General features: G+C 39.2%; 1 protein-coding gene across 2 annotated transcripts; it reads right to left on the minus strand.

Moving 5' to 3' along the window:
• Positions 1-641: 641 nt before the first annotated feature.
• Positions 642-14104, minus strand: ZC3HAV1L (ZC3HAV1 like). 2 transcript variants are annotated; one of them, XM_004462136.3, is made up of 4 exons: positions 13458-14104; positions 12217-12352; positions 5478-5736; positions 642-4325 (listed from the first exon to the last, which is right to left on the minus strand). In XM_004462136.3, exons 1-4 carry the CDS (start codon positions 13820-13822, stop codon positions 4171-4173), a joined length of 915 nt encoding a protein of 304 aa, XP_004462193.1. In that variant the 5' UTR covers positions 13823-14104; the 3' UTR covers positions 642-4170. The 2 variants fall into 2 exon arrangements, with proteins under 2 accessions (XP_004462193.1, XP_023445612.1); XM_023589844.2 differs by lacking the exon at positions 642-4325 and adding an exon at positions 11311-11426 and having other exon boundaries at positions 5489-5736; positions 13458-13861.
• Between the last annotated feature and the right edge of the window lie 8537 nt (positions 14105-22641).

The raw sequence follows: 22641 nt of genomic DNA on the forward strand, positions 1-22641 counted from the left end.
ATGCCATAATCAAGTAGAGGTTTATCTTGGGAATTTAAGGATGTTTTGTTTTTGTTTTATTTTTTTCTCTCCCCTTCCCCCCCACCCCAGTTGTCTGTTCTCTGTGTCTATTTGCTGTGTGTTCTTCTTTGTCCGCTTCTGTTGTTGTCAGCGGCACAGCAATCTGTTTTCCTTTGTTGCGTCATCTTGCTGCTGTCAACTCTCTGTGTGGGCAGCGCCATTCTTAGGCAGGCTGCACTTTCTTTCATGCTGGGCGGCTCTCCTTACGGGGCGCACTCCTTGCGTGTGGGGCTCCCCTACACGGGGGTCACCCCTGTGTGGCACGGCACTTCTTGCGCGCATCAGCTCCACACAGGTCAAGGAGGCCCGGGGTTTGAACCGCGGACCTCCCATGTGGTGGACAGATGCCCTAACCACTGGGCCAAGTGTGCTTCTCTAAGGATGTTTTAATATCATGAGAACCACTGATAATGAGAATCATATTAGGTGATTTAAATTAAAATTATATGATTATATCAAAAGATACCAACTCCTATTAAATGCTTTCAATAAACAACAGCCTAAGATGCTAGCTCCCTTATAATAAAGAACATTTGTTTAAAACCAACAATTATAATTCAATGAACAAATACCAAATAATATCTTTTTATCACAATTTTATTTAATACAAAAACAAAATAAGACATTAGAAAAGAAATAGTTTTGCAGCTATGATTTCATATTTAGAAGAAAAATAGGCCATCTAAAACTGTTAGAACAAGGACAATTTACCAAAAGATAAATATTTTTAAAATTATAGCATGCTAATGATAGCAATTCCCATATAGAGTAGCAATACATACACAAAATACTCAAGAATGAATTAATGTAATCAAGGATATACAAGACCTGGACAAAAACAAGAACAAATTATAATGAAAGAAATCAAGAGACACTTTAATAATGGAGAAACTTAATTCCTCAATGGAAAGAATTGGTATCATAAACATGGCAAGTCGTAAAGAGTTACCTTATAGGCTAAGCACAATTCAAATTAAAGCACCAGAAAAGAAAAAAAGATTTATCATATATAACACATTCCTTAGGGAAAAAACTGATATTCTGAATATTAAAAAAGAACAATGGAGGCCAATATAATTCTGGTTCAAGGAAATACAGTTTGATTTATTACATGGCAAAAAAATATGTATTAAACATTACCAAATATAGAACTATCAAGAAGAACACATAATGTGTCTGCTCCAAGCCAAGGGAATAAAAACACAAACCAGCATAATGTAATGTGGTAGGGCTCTGCTAGAAGAATGCTATGAGAACTACCTTTTTTGGGGTCAGAAAAGGCTTTCCAGCTACACTCACAGTTTGGGAGGGAGAAAGGAAGGGCACTTATAAAATACAAAATATCATTTACAAATACAGATAGTCACAAGATAAAACGGCACATTCCAAAAATTACAAGTAGGTCTCATTTTTACAAACCAATTAAAAATTAATATTTAAAAATCAGAAAATTTCTCATAAAAATCTGAGCCCATAGTCCCACATAGGAACGAGAGGCAGCAGCTCCTTTTAGATGGGACTTGTTCTCTACAATTTGACACAGCACTTCCCTCCTCTCATTTCTTGTACATCCAGCTCACTTCATCCATTTTACTCACCTTCTGGCCCCCTACATGATGGGTAGCCAAGGAAGGTTTTAAACGGAGAAATGGAATAAAGTTAGGTCTACATTTCCAAAGATCAACTTGGCAGCAGGATGGGAGACATGGGAGGAGATTGGTGATAGGCAGATCAGTGAAATCTACAAAAGCTTATTATAAAAAAACTTTAAATGGAGCTACCGTAATTGAACTTGGGTAGGAGGTTCACTTAGCACCTTGCTCCAAGAAATTCCCACAGCACATAACTTGAGAATTACTGAATTAGGCATCTGTGGAATATATGCAAGGTTTGAAACAAGGCAATGTGGAGGGGTGGAAAGGAAGAAAAAGAAAGTATAAAAATATTAGAGATTTTTAAGGAGAAGAAAACTCTCTAACAACAGATAATAAATTGGATACAGGGGACAAGAAAAAAGAAGAGTATAAGACAATTTCCAGTTGTCCAGTTTTTGGTTTAAGTCCTTAGATGAATGGTGGTAACACTCAAAAATAAGGAAATGTAAAGAGGAACAAGTTTGAAAAAAAGTTAATAATTCAATTTAGCATATGCTAAATTTATGGAGTCTATAAATATAGAACTTCGTCTCATAAACCCCAATAAATTCTCAGGAAATAATCTCCAACTCTAGAGTGATGATAACTCTCTAACAGCTGGCTCATCAGAAGAAAATAAGAGAAAGATAAACAGGTATGATTATACCTTTACAGAATGAATCACAGTAGAACTAAGATTAAATGGAATATTATAGAATTAAATAAAATATTGCAACAAAGATTACAGAGGGCCAATAGTTTCAAATGTAAAAGCATAATTATAAAATACATTTAAAAAGACAATAATATAAGTCCACCAAGTCTCCCAATATGAAAGGATATGTATTTATACCCTACCCTTTTTCCATAAAGGATTTAAGATGGCTTACAACAAAAATATAAGTGATAATATGTAAAATGTAAATAATAAAATGTAAAAACATTTTAAAAAGTAGCACAAGGGAGAAATCAGAACTAAGAAAAAAATATGAACTTATAAAGGCTTTCAGAAATACTGTAACAGACAACCAAAGTGAAAAAAATTAATTTAAACTGCATGATTTTTATTGACCATTAAAAGAAAACACAGCAATTTCTCCCTTTAAAAAGGACATCTTTGTGTCCCCTCCCCCAAATAGAAAAGATAGCATTTCATAATAAGCATTTCTCTAAATTAAACAAATTTAGCTTCATAAAAAACTCACTACAAAGTCCCTATTTCTCAAAGGTTATGTTATTGCAGGACAGTTACAATTTTTTTAAAAACCACTTTACACACTGATATTTGGGAATATTACTGCAACAAACACAGGAAAGGATTTTAAAAAGCTGCTTCTTTGTGGTACTTCCTGATGAATGTAAAGGACAAAATATCTAAATGTAACCCGATGAAGACAACTGGGTGGTGGAGACAGAGAGCAAGGGGAGAGTCAAGATGATAGAGGCAAGGTATACAGTTTTGTGATCCATGAAAAGAATGGAGACAACTTAGAGGAATGGATGACCTATATCATCCTTCAAACTACAGTAAATGGATTTTTCGTATAAGTTCAATAAGAGATGGATAATAGAGAGATTGGGATAATGTTCTCTGGTGATAACCCAAAGGTCATATATTCTGCAGTTTGGCTTAGGATGGATCCACAAAAATTGACTATATGAGCACCGTATAGTTGACATCGCTTTTGAAATTAAGGACCCTAATCAAGGGCCATCCCACATCAGTACAGAGAAGGTCCCCAGTAACAAAAGGACATGTAAATAAAAGTGCACAAAATAAAGGCATACAGAAACACAAAAATATTCACTCACATATATTTGAAGAAAGGCAAATTAAGTTTCATTTAGCATCTATAAACTAAGTAAAAGTAAAGAAAAATTGAAAAATTCAATACTATGGTGATTTTAAGAAAACAGTTAACTTCCAAATTTGTTAGAAAGACTAAATATTCCAGAATGAAGATAGTTAAATGAACCATGCAATATTAACTTGAGGAAATGTATCCAGAATAAAAAGGATTATATAAGATAAATGTGAACAAAAAATGAAAAGATGCTATGGAACAACATTAAATTAAAAAATAGAGTACGAAAGTATGCACAGTCTATGTTTATCACAATGTAAATTATGTATATGGGCATGTAGAAAAACAATGGCTAGGTCACAGAACAATGTCAGCAGAAACCTGCCCCTTGGGCAGAAGCTGCAGGACATTAGTGGATTTACCTTGCATTGACCCTGTCTGCACCAAGGGTCCAGCCTCTCTTGCCTGATTAATGCCCAATATCATCCTCGACCACCCATCCCAGTTTTATCCTGCCAATCTGGCATTTTCTCCTTTTTAATTATCTTTAATTCTCACAACAATCTGTGAGATACGTATTATTATGACCATTATTAATAAATGATTAAATGGTTACAAATTAAAATTCAAAAGAAGCCTTGTTTCCCGACCTCCCGAGGTAAACAGGCTTATTATTTCATGGACGCCCTTTCAGCTTTACCTGAGCATGGATTCTTGGCAGAATGAGCAGGGACACAGGCCATAGGACTGGCTTCTGCAGCCCCAGCTACCTGGACTCCTTGTTTCTCGGGGCCCTGTGAACGTTCAGTAGAAGAAGCTGAATTATCTAAAGGGAAGAAGAAAGGGATGAGCTTTCCCAAGACATTCTTTGTATCACTCTAAATTTCATTTTATATTGGGACCATCAGCCCAGATAACCAGACCTTGGACAAGCCTCCTAACATCCTAGATTTGGAGAGTTCCTGTCTTCTAGATGAAAAAAAAAAAAAAATGTATCAACAGCAAGGAGAAAGCCACTATTTCATAGTTGGGAGAGACCCACTACACAAGACAGATAAAGATAATGACATAGTATAAAGTAGAAGGTTCCTATCTGCCACCACTCAGGGTTCCCTAGAAAGGCTCTGACACTGGTATATGCAGAGCTCTTTCTATCTTCAAACCACTCGCCCATAAAGCCTGCCACTAACATCCCAATATAAGAAAAACCCGATATTAAAAGCTTTAGTGACTCAGATTTTGTTTTCATATCAGCAATTCTCCCAATGCCCATCACCCCAGAAAATGATTTTCAGCCTCAAACAAATCTAATAGAATATGTAAACCTAATGCATTATAATTAACACCAAACTACATTTTGTAAGTCTTTTAAAATGAAAGACTACACAGCAATATGAGAAGATAATTATGATGTTGTATAAAGTGAAAAATTAAGATAGTAGACTAATGCATACTTTGACCACAACTAGAAGCCTAAAAAAAGTAACGATTGTGGGTTAGGGTGAATAGAATCAGATGCAATTTTTATTTCTAAACTCTATTTTCCAAATTTTTCTGTCATGGGGTTAAAATTATGTGAAAATTCAAAAAGAAAAACTTTAATTCTATGTAATAAAAGAAAGCCATCCCTGCATTACCCTTAACTTTCTAGTCACTGACCCATTTCCCTCTTGTTTTTGTCTTAACCAAGATGTTAAGACTGTCTTACTTACCTCCTGACCCCCAACTTACCAAGGACCTACATACACTGTTGAATACTGGATAGATTCTATTAGCTGGCAGTGCTTATAATAAACTCCACCCCTTCCTTCCCTTATATCATAAAACGCTGAATGTCCTAAGCTTTCCAAAAGACAAAGCAGCAATGAACATATGAAATATTTTCTTCCCAGACTCACTTTCAGTTATTGTTATTTCTCTATGGTAAGAAATCTCAAAGCTATATTGAGAGTGCTTTGTCTACCTCTGATATTCTTACCTTTATTTTCCAGCATCTTGTGCAGCTTCATATGTTTGTATGCGGAGATTATTTGAAAATTAACGACGCTTGTAATATTCAGTCCTTGGTCTTGTAGTAACTTCAGGGTTGTAGCATGAATGAGCTGATGTGATCGTTTGCAGTTCTGAAGCTTGCACTCTCCCCTGACAAAGGATTTGCATACATGAAACTTGTTGCACTTATCCTTGAGGTTGCAGTAACCATACAGTGCTTCACCTCTGTTGTACAGCAAACAGACCTGGTACAGAATTAAGGCAACACATTAATTTTCATTATATCTTTAAGACAGTAAATTAGTCTCTCTCGCTCACCTAGAAATTAAGCTACATCTTCTGATCATCAATGGCTCTTCAAATCACTGGGTGAAAAGGCTGATGAACAGTGTAATAGAGCTAATAGTGCACCCCCCAGATTCTCTTTACTGGGTAGGTCCTCCTATCACCCATCCTCACTCCCCACCCATACTGGTGTGAGAACTGTCTGCCGTTGACTCACAGCTGGTCCTTTCTTACCCTCTAGTGACCCATCCTCCTACCCCAAAGCTGAAGCCAGACAGTGACTGTTGAGGTACAAAAGGCTGCCCACCCTATGCCCTCAAGGCTAAATCAATTCTATAGTGCAGTTGTTGCTCCAGGGTCCTCCATGAATAAAGTTAAGGTCAGACTTAACTTGCTTGTAGCTTTTCTTTTCCTCTCTCCTGCTTCCCTGTCTCCCTTATAGGGTTTTCTTGAGGGGTCCTCCCACAATAAATCACATGCACCTGAATCCCTATCTCAGGCTCTGCTTCCAGTGAAACCAAACCAAGACAGGTTGTATGAACATATAATTTATCATCCAAACTAGGACATTTTTGAGGGTGAAAGGGAGTACTATTAATAATTACCTTGGGACAGGTAACATAAACTGAGACTGTCCCAGGCAAATCAAGACTCTGGGGAGAGCTTAATAATTATGGATCAGGCTGTCTGCCCAGAAGCCACTAATCAATATTAACATCACACAAAAAATGAATGTCCAGACATTATGTGCCCCATCTTATGATGCAACAGGAAATACCACGTCCCAGGTTTAGCACTGAAAGTCCTGCACTTCAGGAAACTCTTAGTCCCAGGCAAATCAGGACAGTGACCCTAACAGTATACCACATATAAAAAAAATCTTGCTATAAAATAACCTAAGTCAAATCTCTAGACCTATCTATTTATAGTAAATTCAAGGGAAAGAAAAACATGTTAAATGATAATCCAGGAATCTAATCAAATTCATAATGTAGAGCACATGACACAGGTATCTCCTTTAAAGCAAAATGGCATTCTACCTATAATTGTGATGCCAATTTTCTAAAATGAACTCACAATTTTCATGCAATTTCCAACCCTTTCCCCCAATCCTATAAAATATTTTCAGGAACTTAAAAGATTCTGGCATTTGTCTGAAAAAGCAAACAAATGAAAATTGATTAAACAAAAGAAGAAGAGTAATACACAAAGACACTTGTTGGATAGTAAAATATATTACAAGCTATTTAATTAAACAGTGATAATGGTACAAGAATGTACAGGAGATCAAGAAAAATAAATCCTAGACCTAGTCCAAATCTGTTGGAATTATTAGACTCATCTGTTCCTTGAACTCAATGATAAAACTATGAGTCTCATGTTTTTTTTTCCAAGGAGATTTTAACTAATGCTTTGGTTTTTAAAGATGTTTTTAGGACTATTTTGACTTTGTAGTTCTTCTTAAGTCAATTTTTTTTTAAAGATTTTATTTATTTATTTATTTATCTCCCCTTCTCCCCTCCCCCCTGCCCCAGTTGTCTGTTCTCTGTGTCTATTTGCTGCGTCTTCTTTGTCCGCTTCTGTTGTTGTCAGCAGCACGGGAATCTGTGTTTCTTTTTGTTGCGTCATCTTGTTGTGTCAGCTCTCCATGTGTGCGGCGCCATTCCTAGGCAGGCTGAACTTTCTTTCACACTGGGCGGCTCTCCTTATGGGGCAGACTCCTTGTGCTTAGGGCTTCCCTGCGCGGGGACACTCCTGCATGGCAAGGCACTCCTTGAGCGCGCTGCGCATGGGCCAGCTCCACATGGGTCAAGGAGGCCCAGGGTTTGAACCGCGGACCTCCCATGTGGTAGACAGACACCCTAACCACTGTGCCAAGTCCACTTCCCTTCTTAAGTCAATTTTGATGAGCTGTACTTTTCTAGGAATTTGTCCATACCATCTAAGTTTTCAAACGTATCAGCATAAAATTTTACATACTGTCCATTGTTATTTTTATTATATATTGTAACCAGTTGTACCATTTTCCTCCCTAATATTTATTTATACCATTCCCCTCAACCTTTTTTTCCCCTTGATCAGCCCTATCAGATTTACATAGAGATTTTATTAGAGCTTTCAAAAAACTAATTTTTTGACTTTGTTAATACTCCCAACTACATTTTTATATTCTATATCATAGACTTTTACACTTATCTCTATTAATTCCTTTATTCAACTTTCTCTGGATTTATTTTGTTGATTTTTGCCTAATGTCTTAATTTGAATTATTATCAGCCTTTCTTTTTTCTAATATACACATGGAAGGCTCTATTCCTTCTAAGTACTATTTTACCTAATCCCTCAGTTTTGATTATGTAGTATTTTCAATACTGTTCAATTCTATTTAAATTCCTCTTTGACCCATATGTTGTTTAATATGTATTTTAATTTCCTGATATATGGGAATTTAATTTTTTTTTTCCTAACTTAATTGCATTGTGGTCAGAGAAAGTACACTCATATGAATGATTTGAAATTTGTTGGGTTCTCCAACATGTAAAGAGCTTGGAAGTTGTCACTTTTGTCCTAACAATAAGAAAAAGCTGAACAAACTGAAAAAAAAACTCTTTTTAAGTCCATCAGAGAACTAAGGTCATAAGAGCAAGCTGCTACTTTGAAAACTAGAGAGGCAGATACAGAGAATCACAGCTTTCTTGAAACAGAAGCCCAGAAGAAGATGGTGTCCACTGGAACCAGTATGTATTAGTTAGCCAAAGGGGTGTTGATTGAAAATACCAGAAATTGGTTGGTTTTTATAAAGGGTATTTATTTGGGGTAGAAGCTTACAGATACCAGGCCATAAAGCATAAGTTACTTCCCACACCAAAGTCTATTTTCACGTGTTGGAGCAAGATGGCTGCTGATGTCTGCGAGGGTTCAGGCTGCCTGGGTTCCTCTCTTCCAGGCTCTTGCTTCTCTTTGGGTTCAGGGTTTTTTTCTTCCTAGGGCTTGCTTCTCTTTCCTCTGTGTGCTTACTTCCCAGGGCTCTAGCCTAAGACTTCTGAATCAAACTCCAACATCAAAACTCCAACATTAAGAACGCTTAACTCTGTCCTTTGCCATGCCTTTCATCTGTGAGTCCCCACCCACCAAAGAGAGGGGACTCAACACCCTACTGGCACAAGAGGTTTACATAAGTGCTTAATCAAGTAAACCTATGAATCCAATATACTCTAATATGCTCAGGGGAAAAGATGAGTTTATAATCATAATCCAATATTTCTTTTTGGAATTCATCAATAATATCAAACTGTTACATAGTACCAGAAATTACAATGGAAAGAACAGCAAGGCTCAGACCTTAATTAAGTTCCGGCAGCCACCTCCTTCACCAGCTAACCTCTCTGGTTTCTGCCCCACAAACACTGCGTCTCTGTGGCTTCTCTCTCTCTCTTTCTGAATTCAGTTTTCAAATTATTCCCTAAATCCAGTATGCTAAGGCAGTGTTTATCAAAGGATGTTCTGTGGACAACTAATTCTAAGGATTGTTAATAGGTATTACATTAAAAAAAAAAAAAAAAGGGTTTCATAAGCAAATTTTGATTATGTCCAGTTGCTACTTGGATTTACTTTTGGCAATATGGTTGGAATGTATCTGGCTCACAACTATGACACAGCAAACCTGGGTTAAAAGCTTGAAGAAATTAAAAAGGAGTTGGATGCCAAGAAGAAACTTCTTGGTTCCTAAGGCTAACTCCTGGGCTGACTTTCTGGGTACACTGACTCTCCTGCGTTGAGGGCATCCTCTGCATCTGAAGCAAAGGCTCCTGCTCATATGCCCAGTTCTGTGGCCTTCTTGCCTTCTAGATGCTGAACAACTTTAGCACTAAAATGGTACACAATTAAGAACAGAGGCAGAAGAAAACCACAGACTCCTTACTAAGTCCACACTATACTGTATATTATTTAATAAATATATCACACCCGCATCAACATGTCCCCACAAGAATAATGGTGTTTTTAATTTCAATTCAAGTCCACAAACCCCTTGTTAAGAATCCCTGATCAAGAACTACCCTCCATTGCCCCAATATCTCCACTTTTTCCCACCCCTCCTTTAGTAACTTGTGTTGATGATAAAAGTATGGTGCTAGATTAGAAAATGCTACCTTTAATTAGTGGTCTTTTGTCATAATATTTTCTTTCAGGATTCCTAATATTTTGTTTAAAAAATTTTTGTTGATATCCAAACCCATATAAACTATGCAAATTTTACCATTTTAGGAATTATAATGGGTACTTCCTAATCATTTGGATGTAAACATATTGTTTTAAAGTAATTAAAATCTAAATAATATCTAAAGCCAAAAAAGTAAATGGGGAAAAATATTTGTAACAAATGTGATTAAAAAAAGGGGAGGGGGGGAAGATTAGGTAATATTATTAAAGACATCTGCTTTAAAATTAACAGAGAAAGACAAATGCCGCAATAGAAAAATACGCAAAGGCATAAACAGGTAATCCATAAAACACAAATGGCTAATAGATTTTTTTAAAAATCAAATTAAATGAAATTCAGAACCATTTTCAACTATGGTATTAGCTGAAATTTTTAATAATATTGTTAGAGCTCTTTTGAGGAATGTTTCAAGGAAATTCTAACTGGCTCACTCTTTTCTGGATGTCACTTTGGCAAAACATGTCAAAAGCTTTGAGATTCTGCATACCTTTCCATACATGCCACAGAGAGGCAGTGTTTGTGGGGCAGAAACCAGAGAGGTTAGCTGGTGAAGGATACCTTTAACAATTCCACCTGAAAGAATTTATTTCTAAGGAAATATTGCACATAAACAACTACCTTAATGGATGCTTGCTACGACACTATTTGTACTCATGAAAAACTAGAAACAAATCAAATATCCAATAACTAGGGAGACTTAAGCATATTATACTAAAACAGTATGCTAAAATATAATGAAGCTAACAAAATGGCATTTTGAAAGAATTTTAATTTAAAAAATGGAAACAGTTACATCCACACCCATTACAGGCAGACACACAGATGTAAATGAAATATATGTAAAGGACATTCACCAAAATATTAATAGTATTTCTCTCTGGGGTTTTGCAGCATTGAATGGTTTTAATTTTTCCCTCTATGTTCATTAGAGAGAAAATTTTCTACAGTGAAGATGTACTAATTTTGTAATTTAAAACAAAACAAAAAGCACAAATCCGAATGTTAAAAGAAATAACATATCCAATCATTTTCAAAACGCAAAATCTTGACTGTTGTCGCTGGGTCGACTCTTTGCGAAAGGAAAATAAACACTTAGGCTGTGCCTTTCTAAATTAGTCAAACCTGCTTGTGTCCTTTGGGATTCACACACCTATTGAAGAGTAACTAAGCAAATTAATTACACACAGTACAAATGCCTGAGCTTCTACAGTCTCAGCCCCAAAAGAGGTGGCTGTGGACACTACACCTTGGCCAGATACTCCCACTCACTCACTACCAGGACTTAAGAAAGTGAGGCCAGAAATGGATTTACCTGAAGCCTGTCACAACTGGTGGCAGAACCAGCCCAAAGATCCTTGTATCCCAGTTGTCTTCTTTAAAGTACAGTGATAATAGCAAGGCTTCAGAGTCAGACAGACAAATTGCAATCTGCTTAGCAAAAGAGGAGCAATGGTTTAAATGGTATAGCATTTCTATTTGGGTTGATTGTAAAGTTTTGGTAATGGATGGTGGTTATCGTAGCACAACAGCCCTGAATTATATATGTGAATATGGTTAAAGGGGAAATTTTAGGTTGTATATATGTTACTAGAATAAAAATTAAAAGAAAAAACAAGATTGTACAACACAGTGAACACTATTGTAAATGATAATTAATTGTATAATTATAAAAATGTTCTTCCATGAATTACAACAAATGTACCACACTAATGCAAGGTGTAAATAATAGTGTGGTATATGGGAATGCTGTATTGTATATATTTTTTACATGATATTTCTGTAAACCTCTAACTTCTCTAGCAAAACAATTAATTAAAAAACTAAACTAAAAAAAAATTCCAATCTGCCACTTACTATGTACCTTGGGCAATTTATTTAATCTGAGCCTCCATTTCCTCACCTGTAAAATGGGGACAGGAATACTTAATTCACAGGTTATTATTAAGCTAAAGTATATTAAGTGCTTAGCATGCACTATGCACTAAAAGAAAGCTGTAGCCATTATTATTTCTATAACATATAGGTTCATCTCTCCCTGTGTATCAAAGTCCAATAAAAAGCATAGACTCCAAAAGGTCTGCATTGCACCATAAATCCCACCCATACACCCCCAGGCTGTAACCCCCAGGCTGTCCTCTGTAAGCAGACTTAATATTCTCCCCTTGCCTCTTTTATGGTACAGACTATTATATATGAGGGTGATTCCTTGGCGACTCACCTCTGGTAAAAGGCAGGGGTCATTCTGCAAAAGCAGGATCCGAAGCTGGGCCTCATTGAGGCCAAAAAGTCCATGGTTTTTCAGGACTTGGATGTTGACAGGTGTGTGGATATCGTGGGAGAGGGTACAGGTAGACCTAGGAGAACATAAAGCTCTTGATCAGAAGCCCCAATGAAGAATGGGCTAGTCTGTCAAATTCCTTGCCTCTGGTCATTTGGAACTTAGGTGGGAAACTATACAATTTTCCTTGAACCCATATAATTATAAATACCCATGGTAATAAACACCGATGATAAGGAAACTGGATTGAAGGGCAACTCCCCATCCACAGTCATTTTCATTTTAAATGAAGATGCTTTAAAGCCAAGGGTATCACCACCCCCTATCCCCTTCATCTACCTTGACTGTCCATGCCCATTTGTTCTGTAGGTGACTGTACTTGACCTTCTCCACCCCCAAAGCTACCCACCCCCACCCCATCCCCACCATCCACCAACGGAAGAAGGAAAGCATCCATATCAAGCCTGCTTTCAGGGCTAGAATAAACACAGGAAGATTCTGGGATGCGGGCACAACCATACTGCAGTCAGGAAGCAGCCTCAGTGAGCCTCCAATCCCAGCTCTGGCAGCCACTAGCCAAATCATCCATCCCTCAGGACTCAGCTTCCTCAGGGTCAGACTAGATCAGGGTTTTTAAACCTAGAGAGCACAGACGGGGCTCTTTACAAATTCTGGTGGTTGTTTGGGAATGGGCAATCTCTGGATAAAGCGTCCATGGATATCACGAGGTCCTGGAATGTCCCCCCAAAGGACCACTGGAGTAAATGAACTCAAAAGTCCTACTCTGGAATAGCCGGCCATGTTGTGGAGGATCCCAGGGGCCAGGGAGGTAATTTTCCTTTCCTAGTTTTGTTTAGTTTTGTTTTGGGGAGGAGGGGGCGGCTGAGAGGACACTCCTCCTCATTCCGAACAAAGCTTGAGCGCAGGGAGACTTCCCCTAGAGCGCCCCACAGGGCCCAGGCTCGAGCTGCAGAGGGACTTTTGTCAAGACTTCTCTTCCGCCCTTTCGAAGTCCCGCCCCGGACTAATAGATTCGAATCATTTCTGTTGGGGCCCAGTTTCTACTAGAGGGGTCAGGCCTGCTGCCCGCGAGCGCCTTGGCGCGAGTGAAGACGCCGCGCCGGGCCGCTGCGGCTCCCTCCCGCCCCCGCCACCGGCGCGCGCCGCCGCCGCCCCCTCACCAGCAGTCCCGGTTCGGGCACTTGCCCAGCATGTGCCGACGGCAGAAATGCAGCTGGTCGCAGGCCTGGCACTCGCCGCGCTGGTAGCGGGCGCAGAGGCGCACGGAAGACACGGCCACGACCCTCCAGGCGGTGGTCCCGCCGCCACCGCTGGCTCCGGCCGCGGCCTCGGCCTCGTCGTCCCAGAGCCCCTCCTTCATGTACACCTCCTGCATCAGGAAGCGGTCGGGCCCGGCCTTCCGCAGCACGTCCTGGAGCTTCGCCTCCGAGAGCTCCACGTTGCCGCGCAGGTCTTGCAGGAACATGCGGCCGCCGTTGGCGCACAGCACCTTGGTGAGAAAGGAGCACACCGTGGGATCCGCCATGGTCCGTGCCGGGGTCCCTGCACCGCCGAGCACGGAAATCCGAGGCAAAGCAGACTCCTCCCAGTCACGTCCACGATTTAAAACTAATACCCCCGGGATGGGCCTGGAGAAGGGAGGGCGAGACGCTGCAACTCCAGCTCCTGGCTGGGTCTCTCCTGGCTGCCCGCTGCTGAAGGTGTGGATGAAAGGAAGCCCCGGGGGTTAAATTCGCCCCCGAAAACAGGTTCAGGCAGGGACAATATTTATTGAGCACCTGCTCTGGGCTTCCTGCTCAGGTGAGCCTCTGTCTTGAGGGAGTTTTATCGTAAGGAAGTCACAATAAGCACGCAGGCAAATAAGATAATTCGAGGTATTGGTAAGGGCTATAGAGAAGATAAAATAGGTAATGTGTTAGAAAGTGAATTGCTGGGCTGCTTTAGGTAGTTGGTAGAAGAAAGTCTAAAGAAAACCCACTAGCCAAATGTGCCGTGCTGCGGAAATGTGGCTAGTCCTAACTGAGATGTAACGTATGTGTGAAACACATGCTGGATTTAGAAGATTTAGTGTGGAAAAAAAAAGTTGAAAATATCTCATTAATAATATATTAATTACATGTTAAACTGATTTTTAAAAATATATTCAGTTAAATAAAATTTGGTAGTAAAATTTCATGTTTCTTTCGCTTTTCTAGTGTAGCTATGAGAAAATTAAATTTTTATATTTCTTTTGGATAGCCCCTGGTCTTAACCTGTATTTTTATCAGGCACCTTTCCTTTTTGTCCAACACCATGGTCATTGAGTGAAATGTATATTATGCAGTTACAAAGTACAAAGATGGGTAAAACATAAAGAGGAAACTCAATCTGGCTAGTTGCTGTCTTACAGAGCAGTTATGAAGAATAAATGAGTTAATGTAATGCCTGTAAAGTTTTTAGCACAAAACTAGGTATTCAGATAATAAAAATGTCATTTATTAGTGTTTGTGGGAGAAAGGTGAATACGTAATTAAGTGTGCTAGGAGTTATGAAATGGATGATGAGCACCTCAAGTGGGAGATTACGTGGAAAGCTTCCTAGAAGAGAAGGTTGAACTCTATTTTGAATGAAAACTAGTAGTTAGCCATGGAGAAAAAGTGTGTTCTTGACTGGTAACAAAAGAAGATGAACAAGGCGATGGCAGATGCCAAAGACCTTCTCTGTCATGGTAAGAAATTTGGATTTATAGCCTGAAGACTTGATGCCACTGAAGGATTTTCAGCTGGGGAGTGACATGATTCTTCCTCCTAGAAAGTTTTTTCCCCTAATCTTTGCATGTACCGCTCCTTTTTGTCTTTCATCTCTGAGCTGAAATGTCTTCAGAGAAACAAGTCATTCCTGACCTCCCAATCTAAAGTAGCTCACCAGTCTCTGTATGCAATTTATCACTGATAATTTTCTTCTTCTCATTTATTTATATATTTATTGTAGAAGTCAAGCTCATGAAAGTCAGAATCTTGTTTATCTTGTTCATCGCTGTGTCCTGACACCTAAAACAGTACCTGACCTTATTGCAGGATTGGTATTTTAGAAAGAGCTCTAGTAGCAATAAGAAGAATAAATTTCCAGAAAAGCAAGACAAGAAAGGGAATAATGGAGGAGAAACAGGATTTGAGGAAATATAATCCCAATTTTTATTGTTTTGAGTTTACAGTGGACAATCCAAGGTAAGATGGTAGATTTATATGTATAGGTCTAGAGCTTAAGGGAGATGAGTGGGGAAGGAATGTATATTTGGGTGGCATTAGAGTATAGGTAATTGAAGCTGTGAGAAAAGATCATCCAGCAAAAATGAAGAATATATAAAGCAGAAATGAGAAGACAGAACCTTGGGGAATACCAACATTAAAGAAGCAAGTGAAGGAAGAGAAAAATCAAGAAGTAAACTAGCATTAGCTCTTAATGCTTTGACGTAAATCCTTTTAGCACTCAGTGTTTACACATGGACTCTCTGCCTAAGGCCTTTTTCTAGTAGAAGGAGCAAGCTCACTTGCAACAGAGGCAGGCTGAAATTACCAAGAAGTTAACACCCCTAGGAAACAGCCCTCAGGAAGTGATTTTAGGGAGTTGGTGGGTAAATATCCCAGTGCATCATCCCTCAAGCGGGACAGTTTGGAGGCCTGTACCCCACAGTCTCCCAGACGCTCCTTAGTAGAATTGCGGCTTAGTTGCCCACAGCTACCACCTGCTTTTCCTCTTCTTTCCTGTCTCCTCTCCCTACTTCCCTACCAGTTTATTGTGGATTGAGGCTGTGTACCCTGGAAAAACATGTCCTTAAACTTAATCCATTCCTGTGGATATGAATCCATTGTGAATAGGACCTTTTAATGAGGTAACTTTAGTTAAGGTGTGGCCCAGCTAAGTTGGAATGAGTCAATTCTATTACTGCTATTACTGAAGGCCTTGTAGGGAGGGCTATAGAAAGAGAAAGCCACAGGGAGCAGCCAGAACTTGGAAGTCAACAGAAAAACCAGGAGAGGCTGCTATGTGCACTGGCACATGACAGAAAGCCAAAGACCAAGGGATGCTGGCAGCCCACCCCAAAACACCAGTCTTCCGGGAGAAAGCATCACCTTGATGAAACCTTGATTTTGGACTTCTCCTAGTCTCAAAACTGTCAGTCAATAAATTCTCATTGTTTCAGCCAACCCATTGCATTGTATTTGCTTTGGCAGCTTAGTGTTTGTTTCTTAGGATCACATCCCAAATAAATGGCTTGTATTGAAATCTTTGTCTGTTGGTTCTAAAAGAACTGAGTTTAAGATATAAACTGAGGCGGTGAACTTGGCCCAGTGGTTAGGGCATCCATCTACCACATGGGAGGTCCGCGGTTCAAACCCCGGGCCTCCTTGACCCGTGTGGAGCTGGCCCATGCCCAGTGCTGATGCATGCAAGGAGTGCTGTGCCACGTGGGGGTGTCCTCATGTAGGAGAGCCCTACGCGCAAGGAGTGCGCCCTGTAAGGAGAGCCGCCCAGCGTGAAAGAAAGTGCAGCCTGCCCAGGAATGGTGCCGCACACACAGAGAACTGACACAACAAGATGACGCAACAAAAAGAAACACAGATTCCCGTGCCGCTGACGACAACAGAAGCAGACAACGATGCAGCAAATAGACACAGAGAACATACAACTGGGGTTGGGGGGAGAGGAGAGAAATAAATAAATAAATAAAAATCTTAAAAAAAAAAAAGATACAAACTGAGAAAGAATGGTGAGGGATAAATGAGAGAGTCGTGTATGGATACACAGAGGAGAGAGTTTCAAGGAGGAATTCGTCAGCATTGTAAAATACTACAGGGAAGAGTTTTCCTAAAAGGAGGGCACTGATAACAGGCAAGAACACTTCAGAGATATAAAGAGAAAAGGCAGATTTCTGTAAGTAAAAACAAAAAAAAAAAACATAAAAGAATGGGTAAACCCATGGATTATAGACTATTTTTGAAAAAATAAGACAGCTTAAAAGATAACAATGAAATAGTAATTAGAGAAAAACATGAGGTTGAGAGAGGTATTTTATTATAGGCGAGAGAAGAATAGTTATATGCTGAGTAGAAAGAACCAGTAAAAAGGGTAAGTTGAAGATACAGTTAAGAAGAATGGTAATTCAGAGGGTGAGGCCCCTGTGGCAGTGGGAGATGATGCAAAGATGCAAAATGGTAGAAGAATTAGCCTCAGGAGGAAAGAGGAAAGGAGCAAGAATGAGTGCATTTAAAGGCAAGTTTATAGACTTAAGATCAAGAAGGAGAAATGATTCTTCCCAACAGCTGTTTTTTTTTGTTTATTCTTTAAACTCTTAAATTTGAAATATGTTCAGACTTACAAGACAGTTACAAAAGTAATACAGACTCCAACACACCCCTACCCACCCACCTCCAGATACCCAGCTCCACCAATTTTAACTTTTTGCCACATTTGCCATATCATTCTATTTAGCCATCTATCAATGAACCCATTTTTCTGATGTAGGTTGTCTACATTATACTCTTTGAACACTTAATACTATCATGTACATTTCCTAAGAACAAGCACATTCATTTATGTATCCACCTTAAAGGCAATAATCAAATTCAAGCAATTTAACATTGATATAAAGCTTACAATCTATTCCAAATTGTCATTTGTCCTAATAATGTCTCTTTGAGCCTTTTTTCCTCCCTTTCTAGATCCCATCCAGGATCATGTATTGCAGTTAAGTACCATTGTTCTTTATTTGCTTTTTCTTTTTTATAAAAATTGCTCATTCATATATACAGTGTAAACTTTCTAATCTAAGCTTCTCCTAAGCATATCATTTAATGAGAATAATCACAATCACATAATCGTAGTTCCCTCACCACCTACTGGTACTAAAACTTTCCCATCTCCCCAAACAGAAACTCTATACTCATTATGCATTAACTCCCTATCCTTCCTGCCTCCCATCTCTGGCAACCTGTACCTTTAATTTCTGTCTGTATGAGTTTTCATATATTCTAAAACTTAGTTTGTAGTTGCCATGGGACTAAGTGTAACATGCTAAACCTATAAGTCTTTGTTTGCTTTGATACCAGCTAACTTCAATAGTAAACGCAAACCAGTTTCCTATACCCCTCCACCCTGCCCCTGTGTAGTTCCAGTCACAAACTATGTTTATACATTATAAATCTAAAACCACTGATTTATCATTACATTTTATGCATTTGCCTTTTAGGTCCTGTAGGAAGTAAAAAGTGGAGTTAAAACCAAAACCACAATAAGTTTGTATTTACCCATGTCATTATCCTCACCAGAGATCTTTATTTCTCCCTGTGGCTTCAATCTATTGTCTATTGTCCTTTCCTTTCAACCTGCAGAACTCTCTTTCGCATCTCTTATAGGGTCAATCTAGTGGTGACAAACACCCTTAGCTTTTGTTTATCTGGGAATGTCTTAATCTCTCCTTCATTTTTTAAAAGACAGTTTTGCTGGATATAGAATTCTTGGTGCAATCTTTTTGCTTTCAGCACTTTAAATATGCCATCCCACTGCCTTCTTGCCTCCATGGTTTCTGAAGAGAAATCAGCTCTTAACATTAGTGAGGTTTCCTTGTACATGACATGTTGCTTCCCTCTTGCAGCTTTCAGAATTCTCTCTTTATCTTTGCCATTATACAGTCACAGTGTGTGTTTATTTGGGTTTATCCTGTTTGGAGTTCATTGAGCGGCCTGGATGTTTATATTCATGTCTTTCATGAAATTTGCAACATTTTCAGCTATTATTTCCTTGAATATTTTCTCTACCACTTTCTCTCTTTCCTTTTCTTCTTGGACTCCCACAATGTGTATAATAGTACTCTTTTTTTTTTAAGGATGTATTTATTTCTCCCCCCTCCCTCCATTGTTTGCTCTCTGTGTCTATTCACTGTGTGTTCTTCTATGTCTGCTTTTATTCTCATTACGTGGCTCTGGGAACCGATCCTGGGACCTTCCGGAGTGGGAGAGAGGCGACATTCTCTTGTACCACCTCAGCTCCCTGGCCTGCTGCATCTCTCATCACCTCTCCCCTATGTCTCTTTTTGTTGCATCATCTTGCTGCGTCAGCCCTCTGGGGCCAGCACTCCCACACAGGGCAGCATACCTGCTCGGGGCAGCACTCCACGTGGGCTAGCTCGCCGTGTGGGCCAGCTTGCCTTCACCAGGAGACCCTGGGTATCGAACCCTGGGCCTCCTATATGGTAGATGGGAGCCCAATTGCTTGAGCCACATCCAGTTCTCTATATTAGTACTCTTGATGATGTCCTACAGGTTCTTCAGGCTCTATTTATTTTCTTCATTTTTTTCCTTTTTCTGATCCATAGACTGAATGATTTCACTTGTCTTATCTTCATGTTCACTGATTCTTCCTTCTAGCTCCACTTTGCTGTTGAACCCTTCTAGGGAATTTTTAATTTCTGTTACAGTGGTCTTCAGCTCTGACTGGTTCCTTTTCAGATTTCCAGCTCTGTATTACTATCCTGTTTGTGTTCATCTGTTGTTTTCCTGACGCCATTCAGTTCTTTGTCCATGTTTTCCTTTCCATATTTAGGACCATTGTTTTTAAAGTCTTTCTCTGCTATGCCCCAGGTCCAGTGCTCCTTGTTGAAGGTTTCTGTTCTTTAATGTTCTCCTTGCCTGGACCATTGCTTCCTGTTTCTTTGAATGTTCTGTAATATTTTTTTGAAGCCTGGACATTTTGATATTTCAAGGTATGATTGCTGAAATTTAGACGCTACTGCATCTGGTCCATAAGCATATATCCAGCTAGTGTTACGACCAAGTTTTCCTTGAATGCCAGGAACTAACAACAACAAAAAAGAGAACAACAACAACAGAGGAAATAACTTTCCCAGTCTTCGCAGATTGGCCTGTGCAAGTGCTCTCCTTCAGAGTTTATTCATACAATGAGTTGTATGAGAATAACTCAAGGCCAAAGCCTAAGGGACACCGTGATCCTTTCTGCACATGCATCTTGTTTTGGGCATGCACGTGTGGACCTAGGAATTTCCCATTTACATAGTTACAGATGTCCCACCTTCCCTAAAAAATAGTTTCCTCACTGTCCCAGGCTCTTCACTGTGTCCTGTAGCCAGCAGTACTTTGCCCCCAGGCAGTATGCCTTGACTGTTTTCCCACAGCATTCTGTAGGAGAGCTCTGCCAGCAGCCTTCTATTAATATATGAAGGGCAAGTTCTGTAACAGCAAGTCCCTCAGGCCACGACTAGACATATTGGGCCAGATATATATGTTCCCAGCACGTACAGGGCTACTTTGCTCACTTTGGAACCAGGACCAGTGACCAACACTAGAGTGTATTACTGCTTCCCTGCCCCCTCCTTTATTAGAGAAGTTGTGGGTTTACAGAACAGCCATGCATAAAATACAGGATTCCTATACACCACCCCATCACCAACACCTTGCATTGGTGTAGAACATATGTTTCAATTGATGATAGCACATTTTTATAATTGTACAAGTAATTAAAGTCTATGGTTTAATTTAAGGTTCTGTTTGTGTAGTTCCATGGATTTAAATTTTTTTCCCTTTATTTTATTTTAAAGATTTCTTTTTTATTTATTTCTCTCCCCCCACCCTGTTGTCTGTTCTCTGTGTCCATTCACTGTGTGTTCTTCTGTGTCTGCTTGGATTCTTGTCAGTGGCATGATGACTCTGTCTCTTTTTGTTGCGTCATCTTGTGTCAGGTCTCCGTGTGTGTGGCGCCACACCTGGGCAGGCTGCACTTTCTTTGCACAGGGTGGCTCTCCTTACGGGGCACACTCCTTGTGCATGGGCTCCCCTACTCTGGGGACACCCCTGCGTGGCAGGGCACTCCTTGTGTGCATCAGCACTGCGAGTGCTTCCCAAGTGGTAGTGCTTCCCAAGTGGACACTCTATCCATTGAGCCAAATCCACTTCCCTTTTTCCTTTTTTTAAAAATCAATTTTGTTGCTATATATTAATAAAGCATACATTCCATCCAAAGTGTACAGTCCATCCAAAGTGTACAATCAGTGGTATATGGTATAATCACATAGTTGTGCATTCATCACTTCAATCATTTTTAGAGCATTTTCATTCTAATAATAAATAAAAATTTTTAAATTTTATTGTTATATATACAATCTAACATTTCCCTTTTTAAAAATCGTATTCAGATATATATTTCAGTGCTGTTAATTGCATTCACAATATTGTGCTACCATCACCATTATCCATTACAAAATATTTCCATCATTCCAAATAGGAAACTGTTCCTTTTTAAGGCTGAGTAATATTCCAGTGTGTGTATATGCACATATTATTTATCCATTCATCGGCTGATGGACACTTAGGTTGCTTCTATCTTTAGGCAATTGTAGATAATGCTGCCATGGACATCAGTGTACAAATATCTGTTCGAGTTCCTGCTTTCAGTTCTTGTGAGTATTTAAGTACTAGTGGGGCAAATGGTAGTTCTATACTTAGGTTTCTGAGGAACTGCCAAACTGTCTTCCACAGCGGCTGCACTATTTTATACTTTCCAGCAATGAATTTGTTACCATTTTTCCACATCTTCTCCAACACTTGTTATGTTCCATTTTTTAAAATAACAGTCATTCTAATGGGTGTGAAATGATATCTTATTGTGATTTTGATTTGCATTTCACTGATGGCTAATGATGATGAGCATCTTTTCATGTGCTTTCTGGCCATTTGTATATCTTGGAGAGATGTGCTCCTACTGCTTTTAAGAATTTTGTTTTGTTTTTTGTTGCTGTTTTTGTTTTTATTTGGCTCTTGCCCTATTTCACCCATCTTTTAACAGTTTTCTGGAATCCTGAGAAAGAGGTTTCTGCCAATCCTTGCTGGTTTTTCAAAGTTTCTCCTTTTATTTCTAAAGGATAAGTCTAAACCAAGGTGGGAGAGTCACTTGAGGAGACTGGTAAAAATTCAACAAAGGTGTCACGTGGGGATTGGCAGAATGCTGACAGGAGATTGATGGGTAGGCTAGAGGGCCCTGACAAGGTTGAAGACCAAGAATTTGTAGCGGCACTAATCTAACAGCTCACAATTCTCCCTAAAAACATTCAATGTATAGAAACACAATTTGATTAACCTATGGTTAATTTTGCCAAGTGGATGGGATATTAGATCGAAAGTCCTGGGCAATTTTAAATATTAATTAAATAGTGCTAAATGATGGGGTCTAAGCTAGATAAGGAAGAAAGTGAAGACAGGAAGGGGCTGAAAGTGTGTGGAGAAAGTAAATGCAAGGAATGTATAAATAAATAAGCGAAAAAGGTGGGTTATGGTAGGATATGTAAGCTTAAGA

This window comes from Dasypus novemcinctus, chromosome 5 (assembly GCF_030445035.2).
Source record: "Dasypus novemcinctus isolate mDasNov1 chromosome 5, mDasNov1.1.hap2, whole genome shotgun sequence".
Lineage (NCBI taxonomy): Eukaryota > Metazoa > Chordata > Mammalia > Cingulata > Dasypodidae > Dasypus > Dasypus novemcinctus.